This window comes from Calypte anna, chromosome 11 (assembly GCF_003957555.1).
Source record: "Calypte anna isolate BGI_N300 chromosome 11, bCalAnn1_v1.p, whole genome shotgun sequence".
Taxonomy (NCBI): Eukaryota; Metazoa; Chordata; class Aves; order Apodiformes; family Trochilidae; genus Calypte; species Calypte anna.
The window spans coordinates 16,413,097-16,432,516 of NC_044257.1; the positions used below are offsets into that span (position 1 = coordinate 16,413,097).

Consider the following 19,420-nt stretch of genomic DNA (forward strand, 5'->3'; position numbering starts at 1 on the left):
TGGTAATGCTGAATTCTATTCTGCTCAATACAATGACAGAGACAATAAAAACACGAGTAAAAATCCTTGTTAAACTGTAATATTTTTTTCCATATTTTGTGGATTAAAGTTCCTTCTGTCATATACAATCAAACTTAACCTATCTAGTGAAAACTCAGTGAATGGAATGGCTTTGGAGCAGAGGAAGAAAGAGAAAATCCTGAACATTCCAAATCTCCACAGCTAAAGGCACAATATAAATAAAAGATTTCTCTGTAGTATAACAGTTCATATGCTAATGCTTTTCCATGGCTGCAGCTGGTTTAGCCCTGGTGATGAATTGTAAAATGTTCTTTTTAGGAGAATAATTCTACATTTTTGTAACCACAAGATTCAGGGAACATTTGCAGGCCCTGACAGGAGAAAGAAAATATGGCTTAAGTATGAAAGAAAATTCTGCTGAGATGGTGATTTACTTAGATATTCATATACATATTTTTCTTAGGAAATTTCCAGGAAAAACATGTAGGGCTAAACTTATTTCTGTCTTTTACTTGCTATTGGATAAGTATGTTTAAAATGCATCTTAAAATCTGGTACACTGGGAAATAACATCTTATAATGAAAGTAAAAATTTAGGATAATATTATTGGGGCATTATCAAAAGGGAAATTTGCATATGTTGTAAAGGTGGAGTCAAATATCCTCCAAGACAATAGATAGAAGAGGAGGATATTTCCAGCCCTGGATACCAGTGTGGATGAAAGTTGATTTTTGAGTTCAAGCTGGATGTTGAGCTTATTGCAGGAACAAGCATTGTTTATCTATCCTAAGCCTAGAACCTCACTGCTGGGTGACTCCTCTTGATTCCCAGATTTATTTTCCATTCTGGAAAAACAAGGGCAAGGTGTCTCTGCTGAACAGGAGCTCAAGAGAAGTTCTGTAACATGAGCTAAAGGAATCTTGTTCAGTTGAGGCAGAGTCAGCATCTGATTCAAGTGGCTGTTACTGTGTTTATTTGTAGCTGTGTGACCACAGGAGCAAATCCACTCCACCATGATTGACTTTGTTAAACAAAGCAATTAGAAACCACATGTGTGCATTTAGTACTGCCATGCTAAGGTGTTAATAATGATCATTCAGGAGTACTGTGTTACTTCACTCTGTGTAGCTCAGCCACGGGTGCAAGTAGCAATAAAAAGCAGAATGTAAATAGCTGATGTTAACCTTGTGGTTTGGATCACCCCTGGATAAATTACCAAACAGCTTGTGAAACATGCAGGTTGGGAACTGGAAAAATTATCTGCTGGTGTGTATAAATCTAAATCTATGAGAATGTAATTTGTGGGACTTGAGAAGAACAGAAGTTCAGCTGCAGCCCCAGACTCATCCTCAGTCACACCCAGATTGTCCCCTCTGGTCACAGGGAGCCAGCAGAGCAGTGCTGGGGGATGCTGGGGACACAGTTCTGCATCAGGCAGGGCCAGGCCAGGCCGGGTCCAGCTGAGCAGTGGTTCTGGGGCTGCCATTCAGTTATCTGGGTGCTGCCCAGGAAGTTTTATCATTTATTTCAGTGGGTAGGTTTTTGGGGGGCTGCCTTTTCCCCTGCAGTTTTGACTGGGACTGATAATATCCTAGAAGGTGTTCCCCAACTTATTTCCAGGCCACTGCTAATGCTAACGAGCAAAGCTGTGAAACCCACTTCATTTTCCTAGCCTAATGTCTGTCTTGAAAAGGGATATTACAGTAGATGACAAGCCAAATTGTGGTAGAATAACATGAAATGAATAGAGAATTCTTACAGGACTTTAAAAGCTGGTTAACTTAAAAAGGGAAAAAAAAAATCAGCTTGAATGTAACTTCATGCATGTTCTTTAAAACAGCATTGTCCACAAACTGCAGATCTATTTATTCAGGTTAGTAAGTGCAGCCTAATGTAATGCCAGTGGACAGGGGAAGGACTTTTATGTGAGAGGGCAGCCAAAGGCAGGATTAAGGACTGCCCAATGAGATAGGGTGGTAAATGGAAAACTCAGAGGCTTTTCCAATAGCCCAAGTCATTTGCCTGGGCTAACAGACTTCTGGGCCAGCAGAAAAAAACCTCCATACTTAATCAGAGATAATTTTTTGGAAAACACTCAGTGTAGGTTATTATTTCCTTTGGCCTATCATTTCTTCTCTAAATCAAATCTGAGATGTGTTGGCACATGGGGAAGCCTGAGCTGCCTGAGACTTTCCTTTCCTTAACTAAGGAGCACAGAAGAGCTCAGGTAGGATCCCATTGCACAGAGGAACTGTGTGGCCTGGCACCCAACACAGCTCCAAAAGTCACAGAGAGCATCCCAGTCCAGGCCCAGCACCATACTGGTGCTGGAGAGACCTCGAGGCAGCTCAGTTAGAGGCCACATCAACTACACCCAATCCTACAACCTTCCCCAGGGTCAGTTTCCAGCAGCACAAGGAGGAGTTTCATCAGTGTTAAAATTGCCAGACTAAGGGATTGCAACCAAGATGCTTATCAGGAAAGGGGGTCTGTGAGCTGGGCACTAATTTTTAATAATATTTATTAAAAAGTGAGGTTCCAAAATCAAACAAAATCTTGGACCTTAGACCTTGCTATAGGACTTTAGATATACACTAAACCAGTGAATAGAAGTGTTCTCTGTCAGTATTTGTGGCATATAGAGTTTACAGAACTACAGAAAAGATGTTTATGTCCCATCCTGTTCCATGATGACCTCTTTTTAAAATGACCTTACTTTCACTTGTTATCCTCTGGTGAAGAGTGAAGACAGCTGAAAACAAAACCCACAGTGCTACTTTTTTCCTCCCCTTTCACTGATATTAACAGAGAATCTGTCATTGGGTTCAGCACTGGCTTTGTGGTGTGATGCTTCAATGCCAGGGACAAATGCCAGGGCATTTTTTTTTTATTTAATGCTGAAGATTTCTCTCAGAAGTCAAACCAGGAGCTTCATGCTTGGTAATTCTTTATATTAAATCCATCACTTATTTATCTTTTTTTTTTTTTTCAGTAAATCACATAAGTATTCTTTACCAGTAGGACAGTAACCATGAATGGACTGTGGAAAAGAGTCCTACTGGAAATAATTTAGTTGTTTACAGTATTATTTTTCAACTTCATTATATTATTTTTCAGCATTATCAAATTAACTGCAGAGAAAGGTTGTTAAATATGAATTATGCAATTTCTTATCCAAACAGTTCTTGTTCCTTCCCAAACATAATTGAAGCAAATTTGATTGACACAGTATTAATTTTACAGGTAATAAAGTCTGACCTTTTATTGGGGAAATTTGACTTTAAAAAGGAGTTTTTGGAATGAATATCCTAATTTTCTCTGTCCTTTTGATTTCAGTAAAGGTCAAGGTAATGTCTTCAGAATTTAAAACTTTTTATTAAAGACCTCTGTGGACATGAGGCCTCTGGTCTATTAAGGAAGAAATTAAACACTGGTAGGAAATATCATGAAGCAGAGTTAACATATTAAACTGTCAGGAACTGTGTTTAATCTGAGAATGAGCTCATAATGGGACAAAGTCAGGTTTATGCAACCTGGGAAAACAGCAGAGGTTTCATTTGATTAATAAAACTGCCAATAATGGTGATAGTTTCATTTCCTGAATTTAGCATTCTAATCTCTAGGACTGATGCAATATCACAAGTGTGCAATTTCAGGGAGTAAAACACACAGATGGCAAATACAGACATGCTTGGAACAGATCTGCCAGATTTGCTGCATGCCCATGCTCTGCTGTTATTCTACAGCTTCTATTACACACTGGAGTATTTGGGGTGATTCTCACCAAGCCAACTACCTGCATGTTTTTCTCATAATGTCATTTATGCTAAAACCTCTCCAGGAATGGCCTTTTTCCCCCTCTGTATTCTGAGAGCCTGAGTCACAATTTAGAAACAGCAAAGGAGGAGAAAACCATGGAAATTTTGGAGGTGAAGCTAAAAAATATCTGGAAAATAGATGAACTCTAAGAAAGCTCTAATTGCTTTCTCCTTTTCTCTTAGGAGGTATGAATAACAAAATTCATCCATATTTACCTCAGCTATGCAATAATCACTGATGTTACTGTGGAGGTTCAGGATACCTTGGTTGACATCCCCATTGTGGCACTTTTTCTACCTTTTAAGAAGAAAAACAACTTATTTGCCTGACAGAGGAAAAAACAGCTTGTCAGCTGCTGGTGAGGAGTGCTGACACTGGGACCCAGTTTTGCTGCTTTGGTTAAATGCAGTCATCAGCTGCACTTTTCTCATGTCCCCCTGGTGCTATCCCACCCATGCAAAGTTCTCCCAGAGACAGATCCTCTCCTCCAGCATCAGAGCATCTCCTTCCTCCCCTCCTATTTTCATCACCAGGGAACTACTGAGACAAAACTTGGGAAAATAAGTACTTTTTACTACGTTAAACATAGAGGAGGAGAAATGCCATTAAAATCCATCATCTCTTCCAGATGTTAAAGATACTTAGAGATGGAGTTAAGTGTTCAGAATGTTAAATGATGTAGCTTTGAAGGCACTAAATCACAGCACTGCTTCACACAGCACCAGTGTGTGAGTGAGGAACAGCTGTTATCTTTTCTGAAGGTGCTTTGGTCCCCAGGTGACATCCCCAACCCCCAGTGGGTGACACCATGAGCATTTGCACAGCAGCCCCCAGTCCCTGGCAAGGTGTCCAACAGCAGGACTGAGGGCAGGAAATAAGTCCAGGAGCTGTAACCCCTATTTAATGCAGTATTTATATTTGAGCAGGGAAAAGGTTAAGAGATATGGAGGGAGAACATTAAAAAGGTGTGATTCTAGTTTGGTGTCATTTCAGCATTTGCCTTGAGCTACACTAGCAAATGTTTAAAAAAAAACAACCCCAAAACCAAGCCCCAAACAATTAGATATTGCTTCTGTATCTGCAGGCAGCTGCAGATGCCTGATGAGCCAGCTGAGCAGCACCATTGCCAAGCAAAATGAGGATGAACTGAGGAAGGGTCTGTCTGGTTTTCACCTTTTTGCCTTCTTTCCAAGGACCAGCTGAACTACACTCAAGCAATGTCAAATCTCATATACTGTGCACGTGTCAACCTGCCTAATCATTAGAAAAAAAAATTATTATTCTGTACTATGAGTAGTAAACAGCAACAGACAACATCCAGAAAAGCCTGGAGTGAGAGATGTGTAACAATTTGCAATTAGAACTTTTCCTTACATGTGTCTAACCTGTCTTCTTGCTTCTTGATGGACATAATTACATTACCACAGATTGATTCCACCTAAAACATGCTATTTTTGAGGAAATCAGGCAATTAGTTACCATGGCAACCCAATTAAGCCAGCTTTATACCCCTTATCTTAATTGCTGTATTAATTGAGAAAAGAAAATAAATTGAATGCTCATCCTTTTCTTGCCATTTTAAATTTCTGTAAAATATGAATTGCACACAAAATATTGTTTTAATTTGTCATCACAGACTCATGATTAGAAAAAGAAATTAGAATGCTGAAAACAGTATTTAAGACGGATGGCGCATGTCAGGAGCAATTTGTTATGCTGAAAGAGCTGTGCTCTTTTGAAATGTAATTACTCAAAAATAGGATCTGCATACATTATTTGAGTGAATGAATGAAAGATTGTAACATTTAAGGGACTATTTGATAAGTTTGGGAAAATATCTATCTGCCAATACATACGGAAATTGCATCCGAAATTTCAACTCATGAGAAAGCTGGGACCTCTTTTCTAGGGAATGGCAGCAGATGGCATTTATGAGCCCAGATTCAAAGCTTCTGAGCAGCAAACCCAAATCTTGGTATCTTCCCACTCTCATGGTTCTGTTTACTTTGTTGGAGCCATCAGTGTAGTTCAGCTTGAACACAAAATGTAGATGGAGTACGTCTGCCCCCATGGGATTTTTGCCACATTTGGATTAGGAAAACAGCACACGGAGGGAAAAACCAAACCCACATGAGGAAGGAGAGAGAAACACGTTTAGATTTTCCTAGCAGAATCATCAGAAAGCATGAAGCATTATATCTTAGTCCAGATTTGAAGTGTATTAATTTAAAGAGAGAACATGTTACTTAGCTTCACCATGTGCTGCGCAGTCCGGCTGCATGGATCCCTCCAAACACTTTGGGAACTTCTGGAATGCTCTTTCCATTCTTTATCCTCTTGATGTATTCTCCTTTAGGCAGATGTTATGCTGCAAATGGAGAAATTGGTGAAAAAATGTATTTCCAAGGAGAGATGGTGGGAGGTTCTACATGTTACAGTCAGTTCCATGGGAGTAAAAATGAAAGAAATTCCGTGGGCATCATTGCTGTTCCAAATTGACCTCAATATGAATGTGATTCAAATGCAGTTCATAGAAGTTTTAAGAGATAAGATTTTACTCATTATGGTTCAGAGAAAAGGTAATTGTGCCAGAAATTATCAAGCCTCCATTCTCAAAGGCTTTTTTCCTGCTCAAATAAGAAGAAAAATTGCTCGTACTTTAACTGTTCACTCATTTTGTGGCTCTGTAACTTTGGTAGCCAGCAAAAAAAAAAAGTGGAAGCAGGACAAAAAAGTAGGAATTGAGCATTCTGGGTTCTAGAAGTGATAGTATAAACGGATTAATAACTTCTGCTAAATGGTAAACCATAAATATTCTAGTAAAATTTAGAATAAATTAATTTCTGCTCTGCCAGCTTGAGAGGAAATCTATACAGCAATGTATAAGAGTGCTTGCTCTAGGAGTTAAATGGTCTTGTAATTTCTGCATCATGGCATAGAAAGGCATAGATCATATGTATTAATTTGATGGTGCTGGAAGCTTAATTTAATAAGAAGAAATATGCAGAGGAGTCTTTTTGCCATTCATAGTGAGCATGTGGAAAGGGACAGTTCATGCTCCTTTCCTCCCAAAATCTGTTCTGGCTTCCAGCACTTCTGTGGCTTAGATCTGTGTGGCAGCTGGGTTCTCTAGAATGGCTGATTTTTCCTCTTTGGAAATATGATAAATATTGCCAGAATCCAAGGTCTCTGACGTATAATAGCTCAAATTCAATTTATTTTTTTTTTTCATATTTGTTTCTAATTAGATTTTGTTATATAAAAGCATTTACATAAATATTGCTGTGCTGTAATGACCAAGATATAAACCATTAGAGATCTAAATAGGAAAGATTTCCTACATTCAGCTTTTGATACCATTAAGTGAACTTTCTAAATATAAGTGGAAACAGTCTCCTTTTCTCCCTGTCTTAACACCTTATGATTCGTGTGTCTGGCATTTTTCTTGTTACTTGATTATCAATGCTTTATTCCTGTGCTGTGCCACTAAACAAATCATATTATTTACCAGTAAAGGGACTTTCATCTGATTTATTCCAAGCTCATTTTCACACAGCATGTGGAAATGTATTTTTTTGTGTTTGATAATCTTTTTTCTCCCTTGTGCAACTTGTTCTAATTTAGATCAAGTCAAGTTTGGTATCAAACTGGAAAAAAAAAAGATTCAAAGTAAAAGGGAAAATAGTTCTTGAGGATTTTCTGTTGGTGTTCTAACTAATTTAACTGAAATTTTTTTCACCAGAATAAATATTCCTATTATATCTGGTTATTTTTATTATAATATCTTTCAAATATTACATGAAAATATTTTAAATAACCAATTCTAAAGGAGAAAAAATATAAAATATATATCATTTATTGCAAAGTAGTTGTCAGAATTTCAGAACTCAAAAATTTTGAGGTAGGATGGACAACATCAGTTTAATTCTTTGGTTTTGGATAGTCTGTTGACAAAGAATAGGATTTATGTTTTAAGCAGCAATGTTCAAGCAAGTGTTTTACATTGGGAAGGTTCTTACGTTTCTTTCTACTCTTTTAAGGAATTTGCATCTTCATTTTCAAGGACAATCTAAACTCACCACAATCTCAGATGTCCAAATCTGTACATTTTCCGAATTCTGAATATGGTTTTGAATGCTTGGCAAATGTAATCAGGGTTATTGAGGCTCATCAAGAGATTTGCTGCAAACTGAAAAGGGAAAACTTGACGTAAAGCATTGAATCATTTACACTTTGAGATGCATTTAAACAACTCCTTTATCTTGCAGATCTCTACCAATTTAGAACAATGTTTCTGACCAGCTTCTGGAAGTGCACCCTGGCAATTCAGTGTAGATAAATAACTCCTCCTAACTTCCCTCATGCTCAGCTGTGTTCCTGGAGTAGAATACAGTGACTAAACACGATAAATGTTGTGATTCCAACACTGAAAAGCCAAAATTGTTTCTTCCACTCTTTCTGTTGCTGATTCTCCAGTTAGTGGAGAAGGACACTGCAGAACAAGCAGTAGGACAATGTGTCCCAGACACCAGCATAGCCACTGTTGTGTCCCCCAAAATTTCCTTTACAAGGTGTTAAGTAGAAAAAAAGTATGAACTCAAAATGCTCCATTAAAGTCATGCTTTCAGATAAAACCAACTTTCATATTAATGATTTGAGGCTCCAGACTTATTAGCATCTGCATTGACTAATCTAATGCCAGCACAAGATGCAGTGAATCATCTTGGACTTATTCATGCAGTCTGGATCCTTCTCTCAGCTTTTTATGCTGCTAACATCAGGATGACAAGTTAGAAGTGCAGGTGTGTTTGCAGTATGCCCAGAAGGGGGATGTTTTGCAGGCACACTCTGAGTTTTCCTTTGGACACCATCAAAAATTAAGTTGTCAACTTTCCCTGACTTTTTAGGGGTGTGTTTGGCTTCATTATTGTGCAAGGCAGATGAGAAAATCTCACCTGCTGTGTGGCAATTCCTAACTCTGCTGTCATATCAAAGAAATGAAAGCTGTTGCTCTCTGAATGTACTGATTGGGAATGTCTTAATTCAGTTTCAAAGTAGCCCAGATACTGTCTTTAATTTCACGGAGCACAGCTCAGCCATATTGGAAATCTGTACACAAAAGCACTGCATTTATGTAGAAAAACTAGAAAGTGGAACATGAAATGACTCTTCATGTCCACAAAAATGTTATGCTCAGATTAAATGCATCATCAGCCATTCAACCATATGATTGCTTGTTAGACATGCCATTTATGCAAGTCTTGATACTTAAGAGAAATGTCATCTTAGTCAATGGCTATCATTGTGCATAACTGGGATCTTTCAAGAAATTAAATACCTGATTGGCACTATCTTTTGAACAATTAGATGTCCAAATGCCATCATGGTTCCTACAGGAATTTTTTTAGACCAAAACTGAATCCCAGTTTTCAAATTTCTTGGCTGTGTATTTCTACAGAGGGCTTATAATAGAAGACTTCAAACTGATAATTCTAACACAATTCTGCATGGCTTTGCATTAAAATTCAAGTGTGGAAGAGGGTTCAAATTATGTGTTTCTATAATATTTCTTTTCAAACATTTTAAAACTAAAAGTAACAACGTGGTCATTTACGCTTATAGCACTTAAATCCAATTTGGGGTCTGTATCTCCTGGTAACAGTCCCTGGAATCACAGATTCCAGTTCCCAGACAATAGACCCCATCATATTCTGTGGCTCTCTCTAATTCATGAAATAGAATTACTTTTGTAAGCCTATTTTTTGCTTGTTGCATCTTACAGCAGTAGCTATTACCTACCTGGAGACTGCTATTATAACCTTTGTATGCAGCCTCTTAGCAGGATCTCTAGAAATTACTAATCCTGACCCAGACTTTTTTGATTGCAGCATGTTCTAAGATAATTCTGTACTTTTTTAGTGTTGCTGATCAAAGTTCCAAAGTTCCCACAGACCTTAGCTAACTGGAAAGATCTTACATTTCAGTCTTGTTGAAGATTATTGCTAATGTTTTAATCTTTCCCTAGATTATTAAAATCAGGGTTGAATACCAAGCTTCCAGATTCTTCCAGTTTGGAATTAGTCATCCTTCAGTCTCTCTTTTAGTGGTTTTTACACACCTGACCAATGCTTGTTTCATTCCCATGTTTGTTGTAGTATGTTCACACCTATGCCATTTCTGGGAGCCTTAGCAAGAACTTGGAATTATCTCTGTCCCAAGTGGTTCTAAAGGGACATAAAGGTTTAAAGGCACATAAAAGTCAAAAAAAAAAAGAATGCCAATTCCGTCCGGTGACAAAACTGGAAGCTGAGAGCTGAGTGAGGTCTTTTGGAAAAGCTGCTCCTAGGGGTTGTTCAACAGAGCCTTTAATGTCTTGGTTTACTTATTAATTCCTCTCTCAGCTGCAATGTTTTACATTACAAATTAAGAGAAGTTCTATTTCAGAATTAAAATGTGATATGGAATTTCTTCATTTCAAAACCAAAACTGTCTGGAGATCATGGGATTTTGGGGTTATTTCACAGACATAACACTACTCAAATTTATAAAAGTCATATATTCCCAATGGGTATGCTGTATCCATTTTGCCTTGATTCATCTTTTGTTGTATTTTTTAGGACATGTGTGTAACAAGTGTCAGTTTAGGACCTTGATATTTGCTTATTTTTCTTTTGGAGGTCTTCATAAATCACCAGAAGGTTTTTTTTTTAAATCATTATCAACAAACCACCCAGAAAAAAAGTCATTGAAATGGACAGAAGCAATTTCCCTTCTCTCTATTTGTGTGTAATAGCTGAATGGCCCACAAGCCATCCAAAGATAGGGAAACATTAGCATGGCAGAGAAAATGCAGCCATATCTGCATTTGACAAAATAACAGTACATTCATAATGCTGTTGGCTTCTTAATTTCAAAAGGCAGATTTTAATATCACTGACTTCAGAGAAAGATAAGAAGGGCAGCACATAAGACATTATCAGTCCCTTGTGGAAATAATGCATTTAAAATTAAAGACAGCAGTTTAATTAAGTGCATGAAAGGCTGTCTTTTATGATCATATTTCAAATACTCGAATGTCTTTTCATCCATTCTGCCGTATGACTTTACTTAATAATATATCAAGAACAAAAAAATGTATTGGAGTCTTTCTGCAAATTCAATTAGTCCAATAAAAAGTGAAAAATAATTTCTTTTTCATTAAAAAGAACTCAACCCTAACCCTTCTGATGACAAAGTGCAAGAAGAGGCGCGTGGGGAGGCTATGAAAATTCTGCCTTTGTTATGCATTTATGAGTGCCTGAAACAGATGAAGTGTCACCATTAGTAACATTTGTTATTGAAAGGACTAATTGCACCCTACTACACTTAGTAGTTTATCAGATCCAGACCTCAGGGTATTTACTTCTCCCTTAGGATGCACCTCACAGTACAGCAATAATTCCCTGGTTTATTGGGCTGCTATAGGTAAGGTAATTATGCTAAAGTGCACCTCTTCCAGTGCTAAACTTAAAAGGACCATGACACATTGCACTGGTGCTTTACAGGGTAAGTGCAACCTTTTGAATCCTTTCTACCTGCTAAAGGTTTATAGGGAAGGGAAGTGCAGAGATCATAGATCTTGTGTACTGAACCAGCAAAACGAGTCACACAAACAGCCCCCGAGTGCAGCATTTGAAATGAGGCATCAGTAAGTACAGAAAGCAATGAAAGAAGTAACAAGCAGCTGGAAAACTTTGGGATTGGTTCAAATGGGATAACAAAGGGATCTGTAATGAGATACTGAGCTTGAGACTGAAAGCAGGAGGCTACTGGCTCAACCGTGGCACACATCTGCAGTGACTGAAAGTTATTACCACTTGTCAGCCCCTCTCTGACCTCTGGGAAATGAGGTGCTAGTCTCAGTCCAGCTCCCAGCTGGCTGACACCTTGGTGACAAACACTTCCAGCACCACGGCTGCTTTGTCAGTCACAGCCTTGGCACCAAGGCTTGAAGTGGTACCATGGCAAATAAACAACATCCTTGCCTCTGAAGCTGGCTCGTTCAGGTCAGGGCTGAGACAAGCTGGCAAATAATTTGAGAAAGCTTGAAAGCCCACTGCTAACCCAGGGTGGCTCTGGGTAAATGAAAGATCTGATTTTCCAAAATTGCATGCTGACAGGTTTCACTTCTGCTGACATAACTAAATGTGGCCCTAAGGGCTGCTGAGGAATGATTTGGTCCAGTTCTGTTCATAGGCACCCACCACACAAATTGATTCTTCTCTGCTGTCATTTTTCCTCTTACTTGCCTTGTTCTTCATTCTTTTCATACCATGCTCTCTATCCAGGGGATGTTTCCTACTGTGTTTCTCAGTATGTGTTTATGAACAGATTCTTTCCCAGATATCTATATGTGTCCTAATTTCATTGTAGCTACAAAATATTCCTCTGCCAGAGATTTTCTTAGAATAATTATCCATACTGTAGGGAATCAGACAAGCTGCATTCTGATAATAGAGTAATTAATTGAGAATAGTTGACTCTATTTTTTTAAATACAAGAATTTTCATATAACAAAGGTAAGAACTGTAAGAAATATTTCCTGCTGCAAGCATGTAGGTGCAATCATTTATGGAAGCATGATTTAATAAACACGTTTGGTTTTTTTCATATAGGTAACCCTCCTGCTACAGGTACAGGAACTTTACACATCACCTTGGAGGATGTCAATGACAATGTCCCATCCCTTTACCCAACACTGGCAAAAGTTTGTGATGATGCAAAAGACCTGAGGATAGTGGTACTAGGAGCATCAGACAAAGATCTTCATCCCAACACAGAGCCTTTCAAATTCGAACTGAGTAAGCAGTCTGGCCCAGAAAAATTGTGGAGAATCACCAAGCTTAACAGTAAGTCTGTTTGGGTTTTTTTCTTGGGCATTTAGTCCTCCCACCTCTCTGTCCCAGAATACTCACCCTGAGGCTTCCCATAGTGTGGATTCAGGAGCAATTGTGCATGCAAGTCTTGCAGGATGGACCCTTCTTTGCTGCTTCACACTGTGCTGGTTTTGCTTGGAGCAGCTGCCTGGTGGGGTGTACCAATACTTGATCTGCATTTTCTCTGAAATCTGAACATTTTTCCTCTTCTTATTATGTTGATCAAACTTTTCTAGCTTTGCATTAGAGAAAGACTACTACTGACTTACAGTGTTGTAAAGATTACCATTTTTCATGGCATAGAATTTGTGTGAGATGCACAAGCTTTGCTCTTAGGACAGCAGGAGTATTTTGTTTGAGCAAAACTTCCTTATTTTAAGTATTTTTACTCTTCACAAATAAAATACTAAGCTTCCCTGGAACCGTACCCTGTTGTTAAAGAGGATCAAAGCAAAAGCTATGCAACTGCAGGTTCTCTGTATGGCAAATTGTGGGCACAGAGTATTTCTTTTTAATGTAGATCATTTCTGTCTGCTCTCTAGCATGTATTATGTATCTCTGTTATTAGCAAATCTTTTAGCAGTTTATGTCATAGTCTTAGAAAAACCTAAAGATGGATGTAATGTCTGTACCTGCCTGCAGGACCAAGTGGAGAGAAGTAATTTTCTTTTGTGTTCTCCAAACATCAAACCATTGCTCAGTTAAACCCCTAAAAGGGTCAGCACGCTCACCTGGGTACCAGCAGCTGTTACCACCCACTGCTGCTCAGGTGAAGAACAGCTCTGGATTTGAAGGAGCTTTTACTTCCCTTCACAGCCTTCTCAGTCTATCTGGGGAAGCACTTAAGCAGCTTTGCCTGTACTTTCTTGCACCAAGGGTTTTTGCACATAAGTCAATTCTTCCCTCCTGTGTTCTGGGCATGATGTGCCTTAGTGCTTCATTAGTGTATCAGTTGCCACAGGCAAATTCTGCCAGTAATATGCAGACCAAATGATTTGCTTAAACAACAGGGGCTCTTAGAAGTCGTTTTGGTGGGGTTTGGAATATGTTTGCAATTAGCAAACAGCCCATGGAAGAGTTACTATAACTTCCTCTTCTCACCTCCAGTTCAGTTCTTTAATCTTTTCCTTCGAGTGTCTTCATTTTCTGTTTAATTTCCATGAGTACCCGTGGCATGTCTGATGCTGTTCAAATTCCTCTTCCTTTCCAAACAAACTCACTTTTGCTAATTCTCACCTTATCCTTTGCAGATACTCATGCCCAGGTCATCCTGCTTCAAAACCTGAAAAAGGCCAATTACAACATTCCAATTTCAGTGACAGATTCTGGAAAACCACCTCTGACTAACAACACAGAACTGAAATTACAAGTCTGTTCCTGCAAGAAATCCAAAATGGACTGCAGTGCAACTGATGCCCTTCATATCAGCATGACCCTTATTCTTCTTTCACTCTTCAGTTTATTTTGTAAGTCTTTTCCTGTAATTATTTATTACTTAGCTGCTCATTTTTGTGCTACATACAAAACCTACCAAGGGAAAGTTACATTCATACAACGGTATCATAGTATTCTGGTGTTTTTTGTTTTGTTTTGTTTTTTTCCTGAGGAAGTAGCTACAAGAAAGAGGGAGAGGACTCAGGGTCACAGTTTTCATAGTCAGAAAGCAGCAACAAATGTCTGGTTGTCAGATTAAGAAACAGAAGCAACAATTTTAAGAAGAATCATCAAGAATTAGAGTTCATATATTTTGAACTAAGAAGTACCAGCTGTAGTAGCAGATTTGTGAAATGGTTTCTTTCATCTCTCCCTGCTTGAATTCGATCCTAAAAGAGAACCAGGAGATTAAAGGGGTTCTGGTATCAGTAGCTGTTGTGGGTCACCAGGAAAATGAGTCCTGTCTGCTTCAATCTCTTTCTCTTCATAAAGTGCACAACCAACTGGAACAGGAGAAACTTATTCAAGAGTCCGGGTTGGAGGACAGACAGAAAGCTTCCTGAAAAAGATACAGAGAACTCCTAATATAAGTTGGAAGGAGTAAAAAAAATCCCAGAGTGATTGAGGAGTAGGAATTCAAAGCTGTGGAATCCCAACGTTTAACCTAGATGTGTCCTTGACTTGTCCTGTGACAGATTGCAGCAAATGTTTGATGTATGGCTTTGAGTTCCTTATCTGTGAGAGAGGGATGGCTGTCTCCTATAACTGTGATAGTAAATCCATTATTCAAGGATTATTACCCTCATCAAATGTTAGTAAAATACACTGTATGGTGAATTAATACCTAGGCCATGCTGAAAGGCCTTATAGTCTTGATGAGATAAAATCTACCACAAGGCAGAGATGGAGGTCAAGGCAGATACAGTTTACACATCTGAGGCTTGCTGTATGCTTGATTACACATCTTGTCAGGTTTTCTTCCTATAGTGTATTGCTTTTATCCCAAAAGGTTAGCATGAAGGTCACTGTGAGAGAATTTGAACTCGCTAATGTTTGTGATGCTCTTTGAAGATGAAAAGGACTATATAAATGCTAAGTGCAAATTCACACTCTTTGTTCCAATCAGTGACATCTGAAGTCTCTCCATTGGCTTTGGTTCAGTTATTCTGGGTTTAGTCTGCTGGAACCAAACACAGATTTCAGCAGCTAGAAGCAATATGTTAAAATTCTTTGACAGTACATGACACTGCTCCATCAGTGATATAAAAAGCCCATTGATTCAAAGCTATTCTTGTCACCTCTTCATAAATGTTGCTGGTGCTGTACCAGACATTATTTTCCCCACTGGACTTTCTTATCTGACATAATTTGCACTTTATTTACATTAATGCACCTCCTCAAAATACAATGAGATAGAGAAAAGCTTTTTTTCTTTTGAAAGTAATCATGCAGCTTTTTTCTAGTGCCCAAAGGAGTCTGATCCTTTGCCTTACACTGAATTATAAAAAACATTTCTAAGTTTTGGAAAGTTCTTGATATCAGATCTTCTCCAGCTGACCTCTGGGTAGTACATAGGCCCTTGGGATCTGAATATTGCATTGTACTCCGAACAAGAGAGGGATTCCCTGTCCTATTGCAAAAGTAGCACTGAATAATCTTTACACTGTCACTGTCAAACAATACAGAAATGCCTAGAGCCTCTCTGCAACCTGCTTTCTTTCAGAGCACTGCCATAAGTATGGAGAGAGTTGGAATTTAAGCAAAGTGGAGTAAGATTCTGCACATAATCTGCCAGCAGTGTGATGTCCTGGTCTGGCTGAGCAGTAAAACCAAAACTAAAAGGGAGAGAGTGGGTGACTTGAAGGGAAAGGGAAAGAAACTTCTCCTTTTGGGACAGTTTGTTTTATACACACTTGTGAGTGAGAGCTTGAATTCCACAACTGGACTACATGGAGATAGACTGAGGCTGGGAGCCAGTTAAAATAATGTGGTCCTGTATATGAACTGCTGCAATATGTGCTGGTAGCATTGCATTCCCAATTCCTTTGCAGTTTTTTATAACTGTGTTTAGTTCCATTGCAATGTTTTGTATAGTCCAAATATTTATCAGAGTAATCAAAGTTTATGATTCCATAAAAACAAAGAGAACTTTAGTGTTTATTGAACAGATGAAATACCCTATTTCTAGTGGAAAATTATGAGTTTAATTTTTGCAAAAGCCCTTACATGGCTCACTTTGCTCCCAGTGTTTGTTTTTATGCAGCTCTTGTTCTTGGGAGGTAAATCCTTCAGTCAAATGAACTTTCTTTATTCATGCCAAAGTACTTCCTTTTTGTATTTGACATCTGGTGTGAGGATAGACAGCCCTGTGAAAGAGCTGTTCATGGCAAAAAAAATGCCCTGCATGAATCTCTTTCCCCATACAAAAACATCTTGGTATTATAATTTAAATGGTGCAATTATTATCTATACTTAGAATATGTGCCTCTTTTGTAAATCATGGCAGAAGTCATATGTGGTAGATTTCTGAAGTACCTGAGCATAGAACTGAAGAGCCTGATTAAAACTGTAATGCATGCAAAAAAACAGCAGTTTTGCCTTTTCTGTAGTTGCCCCACTGTGCTGCTCAGGATGCTGAGGGATAATGGGATCCAGGCTGCAGAGTTGCCCAGAAGCCCTTGGAAAGGTAGATACACTTGGAACAAGAAAAATTCAGCTCTTGTTAGCCAGAAATAGAAAATATAATATGCCAAAGCACACAGACAGATTGCTGGTTTTCCACAACAGAGCAGTAAGGTGTTTGGTGGAATTAAGAGACAGTAAATGCAGAGTTGATTGTAAGAAGGAGCATGTTTGCATATTTTGTACTTAGTCTGGCTCATTCCCACTGGGGATCACTGGAGCCAAGCTGGAAAGGGGTACAGTGGGCAGGCAGAAGACTTTCCACATTAAGTCCTACCTGTCATCCATACAGACTTTACATTTAAACCAAGAGGCAGTGTAGTGGCACCTTGTCCTCTGTCAGCTTCTCCTAGCCACTACTGGAGACAAGGTTGGACCAACGTGTTCAAATATGATTTATAACTTTTAGGAGTTTAATTACACACAGGTGACTAAGACAAAAAAAGCTAAAAAAGATCAAGAAAAAATCAAATTTGCATATATTGTCCTATGAAGCTGGTAACAAAAATTATCCCAGGGCCTTTAGGAGACATTGGGAAAGAACTACTCTAGCTGGCAGAACTGGGCTTCAGATGAACTACAAATTATTTATACTAACATTGTTATTTAAAGGAGCATTTGAATTGTAGACTTTTGATACGACCATAATTATTTCACTTAATTACATAATCAGGCAATGATAATTGCATTTTATCTCTTCTTTTATATTATATATTATTATATATTCTACCAACATAAAAGACCAAGTTATATTCAAATGTGTTGAATCAAGGGACTAAAAGAAGAACCAAGGGCACAATAGTCATGTCCTGAACAAGCAGAATTCAGAACAATCCCATTAGTAACTCAGTCACATTAACAATAATATTTCACTTAAATGTCCTTGTTAGAAAAAGACTTGTCTTTAAACACTTCATGCTTGGGAAAAAATAGTTGATATCTTACTTGACTGTTAAATATTGATAAGAAACTTCTTTTTTTTAGCCTCACCAGCAGACTACAAAGTTGTAAATTGACTTGAACTGAAACAAGTGAAGTATTCCATTATTATGAACAGAAAGTAAGGTGGCAGACTCTGGGGAGAACACTGCTATGAAGAAATTAAATAAGCTGGAGGTCTCTATGTTGAAATTAATTCATGAAACTGAGGGTGAAAGGCCTCAGGTGTGTGGGAAAGCAGAGACTCACACGGATGTCTGTACTGTGATAGCAATGAGGCCTTAGAGATACACTTGAATTAAACTTCCTATTAATTTCCACCAACTTTTCCTGGCTTAGTACCTGCTGTTTCCCACCATACTATCTTCCTAATTTGAAGAGTGCAGCTACAGGGTCAATAGACAAAATGTCTTTTATTTTTCCCTTGAAAATTATGTATTTATTAAACCATCACAGAAATTCAAATGACATTAAACTGGTGGGTCTGGATTTACCAGGAAACAGGCAGCCAGAGTTAAAACTGCAGAGTTTTTTTTCTCCTAGTTAATTTATTTTTCAAAGCAACAGAAGCATCTGTAGCTCTTGTAGATCCTGTTATTTGTGCAGGAACATCAAATGTCTGTGGACTGAAGCAATGCATTCTGGAATGGCATAAGACTGAGGCAAATCATAGCAGGTTTCAGATGGAAAAGACCTTTAAGGTCATTGCTCTTTCCATTACAAGTGCAGATTTGTTACCTGCAGATTCAGTTTTCAGCCTTTATTGTGAGCTACTTGGCTTAGTTTTAGACAATCATGTAGGGTTTTTTTTTCAGGGTTCAACTAATGTTTAGTTTTTACAGGGGAAGCTTCAGAGGAAAAATTCCAGTAGGTGAAACACTACGATTTTATTTTTTTTTTTTTACCTATTAGGTTGTCTTAGCATATTTTAATCTTCAATTGCAATTTTATGCTTCTCCGAGCAGTGACAATTTAGACATTTAGTGAGTTCCAGTGATATAAATCTTGCTTCCTCAAACCAATAATAACAGCAGCAACATCCACAGTTAATCTAATATTTATTATCTTTGTTGCAAATGCTTTTGTCCATATTAACATTATTATTGTTACTGCTAAATTATCAGTGATTATAGAGGAATTCTCAAATATGTGTATGAGAAAAATACCATTGTCTCCTTAAAGATTTGGGTTGATTAGAGTCCAGTAAGGAGAGAATAGTTTGGGGGTTAAGGATTGCATTTTAATTGTCAGTCTTGATTTGAATCTCACTTTTAAAGCAGCTCTCTCTGTCCAGAGATCTTCAACTCTCTCTTCAGGTGGACTCAGTCCTGCAATTTATTGTGCAGCCCACCTAAAGTTAATGGGGCTTGAAATGGCAGAGAAGTCCACATGTGTGTACATAATTGGAGACAGGATGTTTATGTGTCTGGCCACACAGAGATGACAAATAGAAATACCCTCAAAATGTACATAAGCATATTTAAAATGTACTTAATGACATTACATTTTATTGAGTCAATTAGGTGGGAAATGACATTTTACGCAGATTTTAAACCATCCAAATACGTTCCAGAAGTACAGACAGGAAAAAATACACCAGTTTAGAAGA

General features: G+C 38.1%; 1 protein-coding gene across 1 annotated transcript in view; it reads left to right on the forward strand.

The window, feature by feature from the left end:
* CDH13 (cadherin 13) overlaps positions 1–19,420 on the forward strand; it is a 407,424-nt gene that overhangs the window by 376,779 nt on the left and 11,225 nt on the right. The window contains exons 12-13 of the mRNA XM_030457618.1: positions 12,496–12,729; positions 14,007–14,222. Of these exons, the coding sequence (XP_030313478.1) occupies positions 12,496–12,729; positions 14,007–14,222 (450 nt within the window). The remainder of the gene's footprint in view (positions 1–12,495; positions 12,730–14,006; positions 14,223–19,420) is intronic.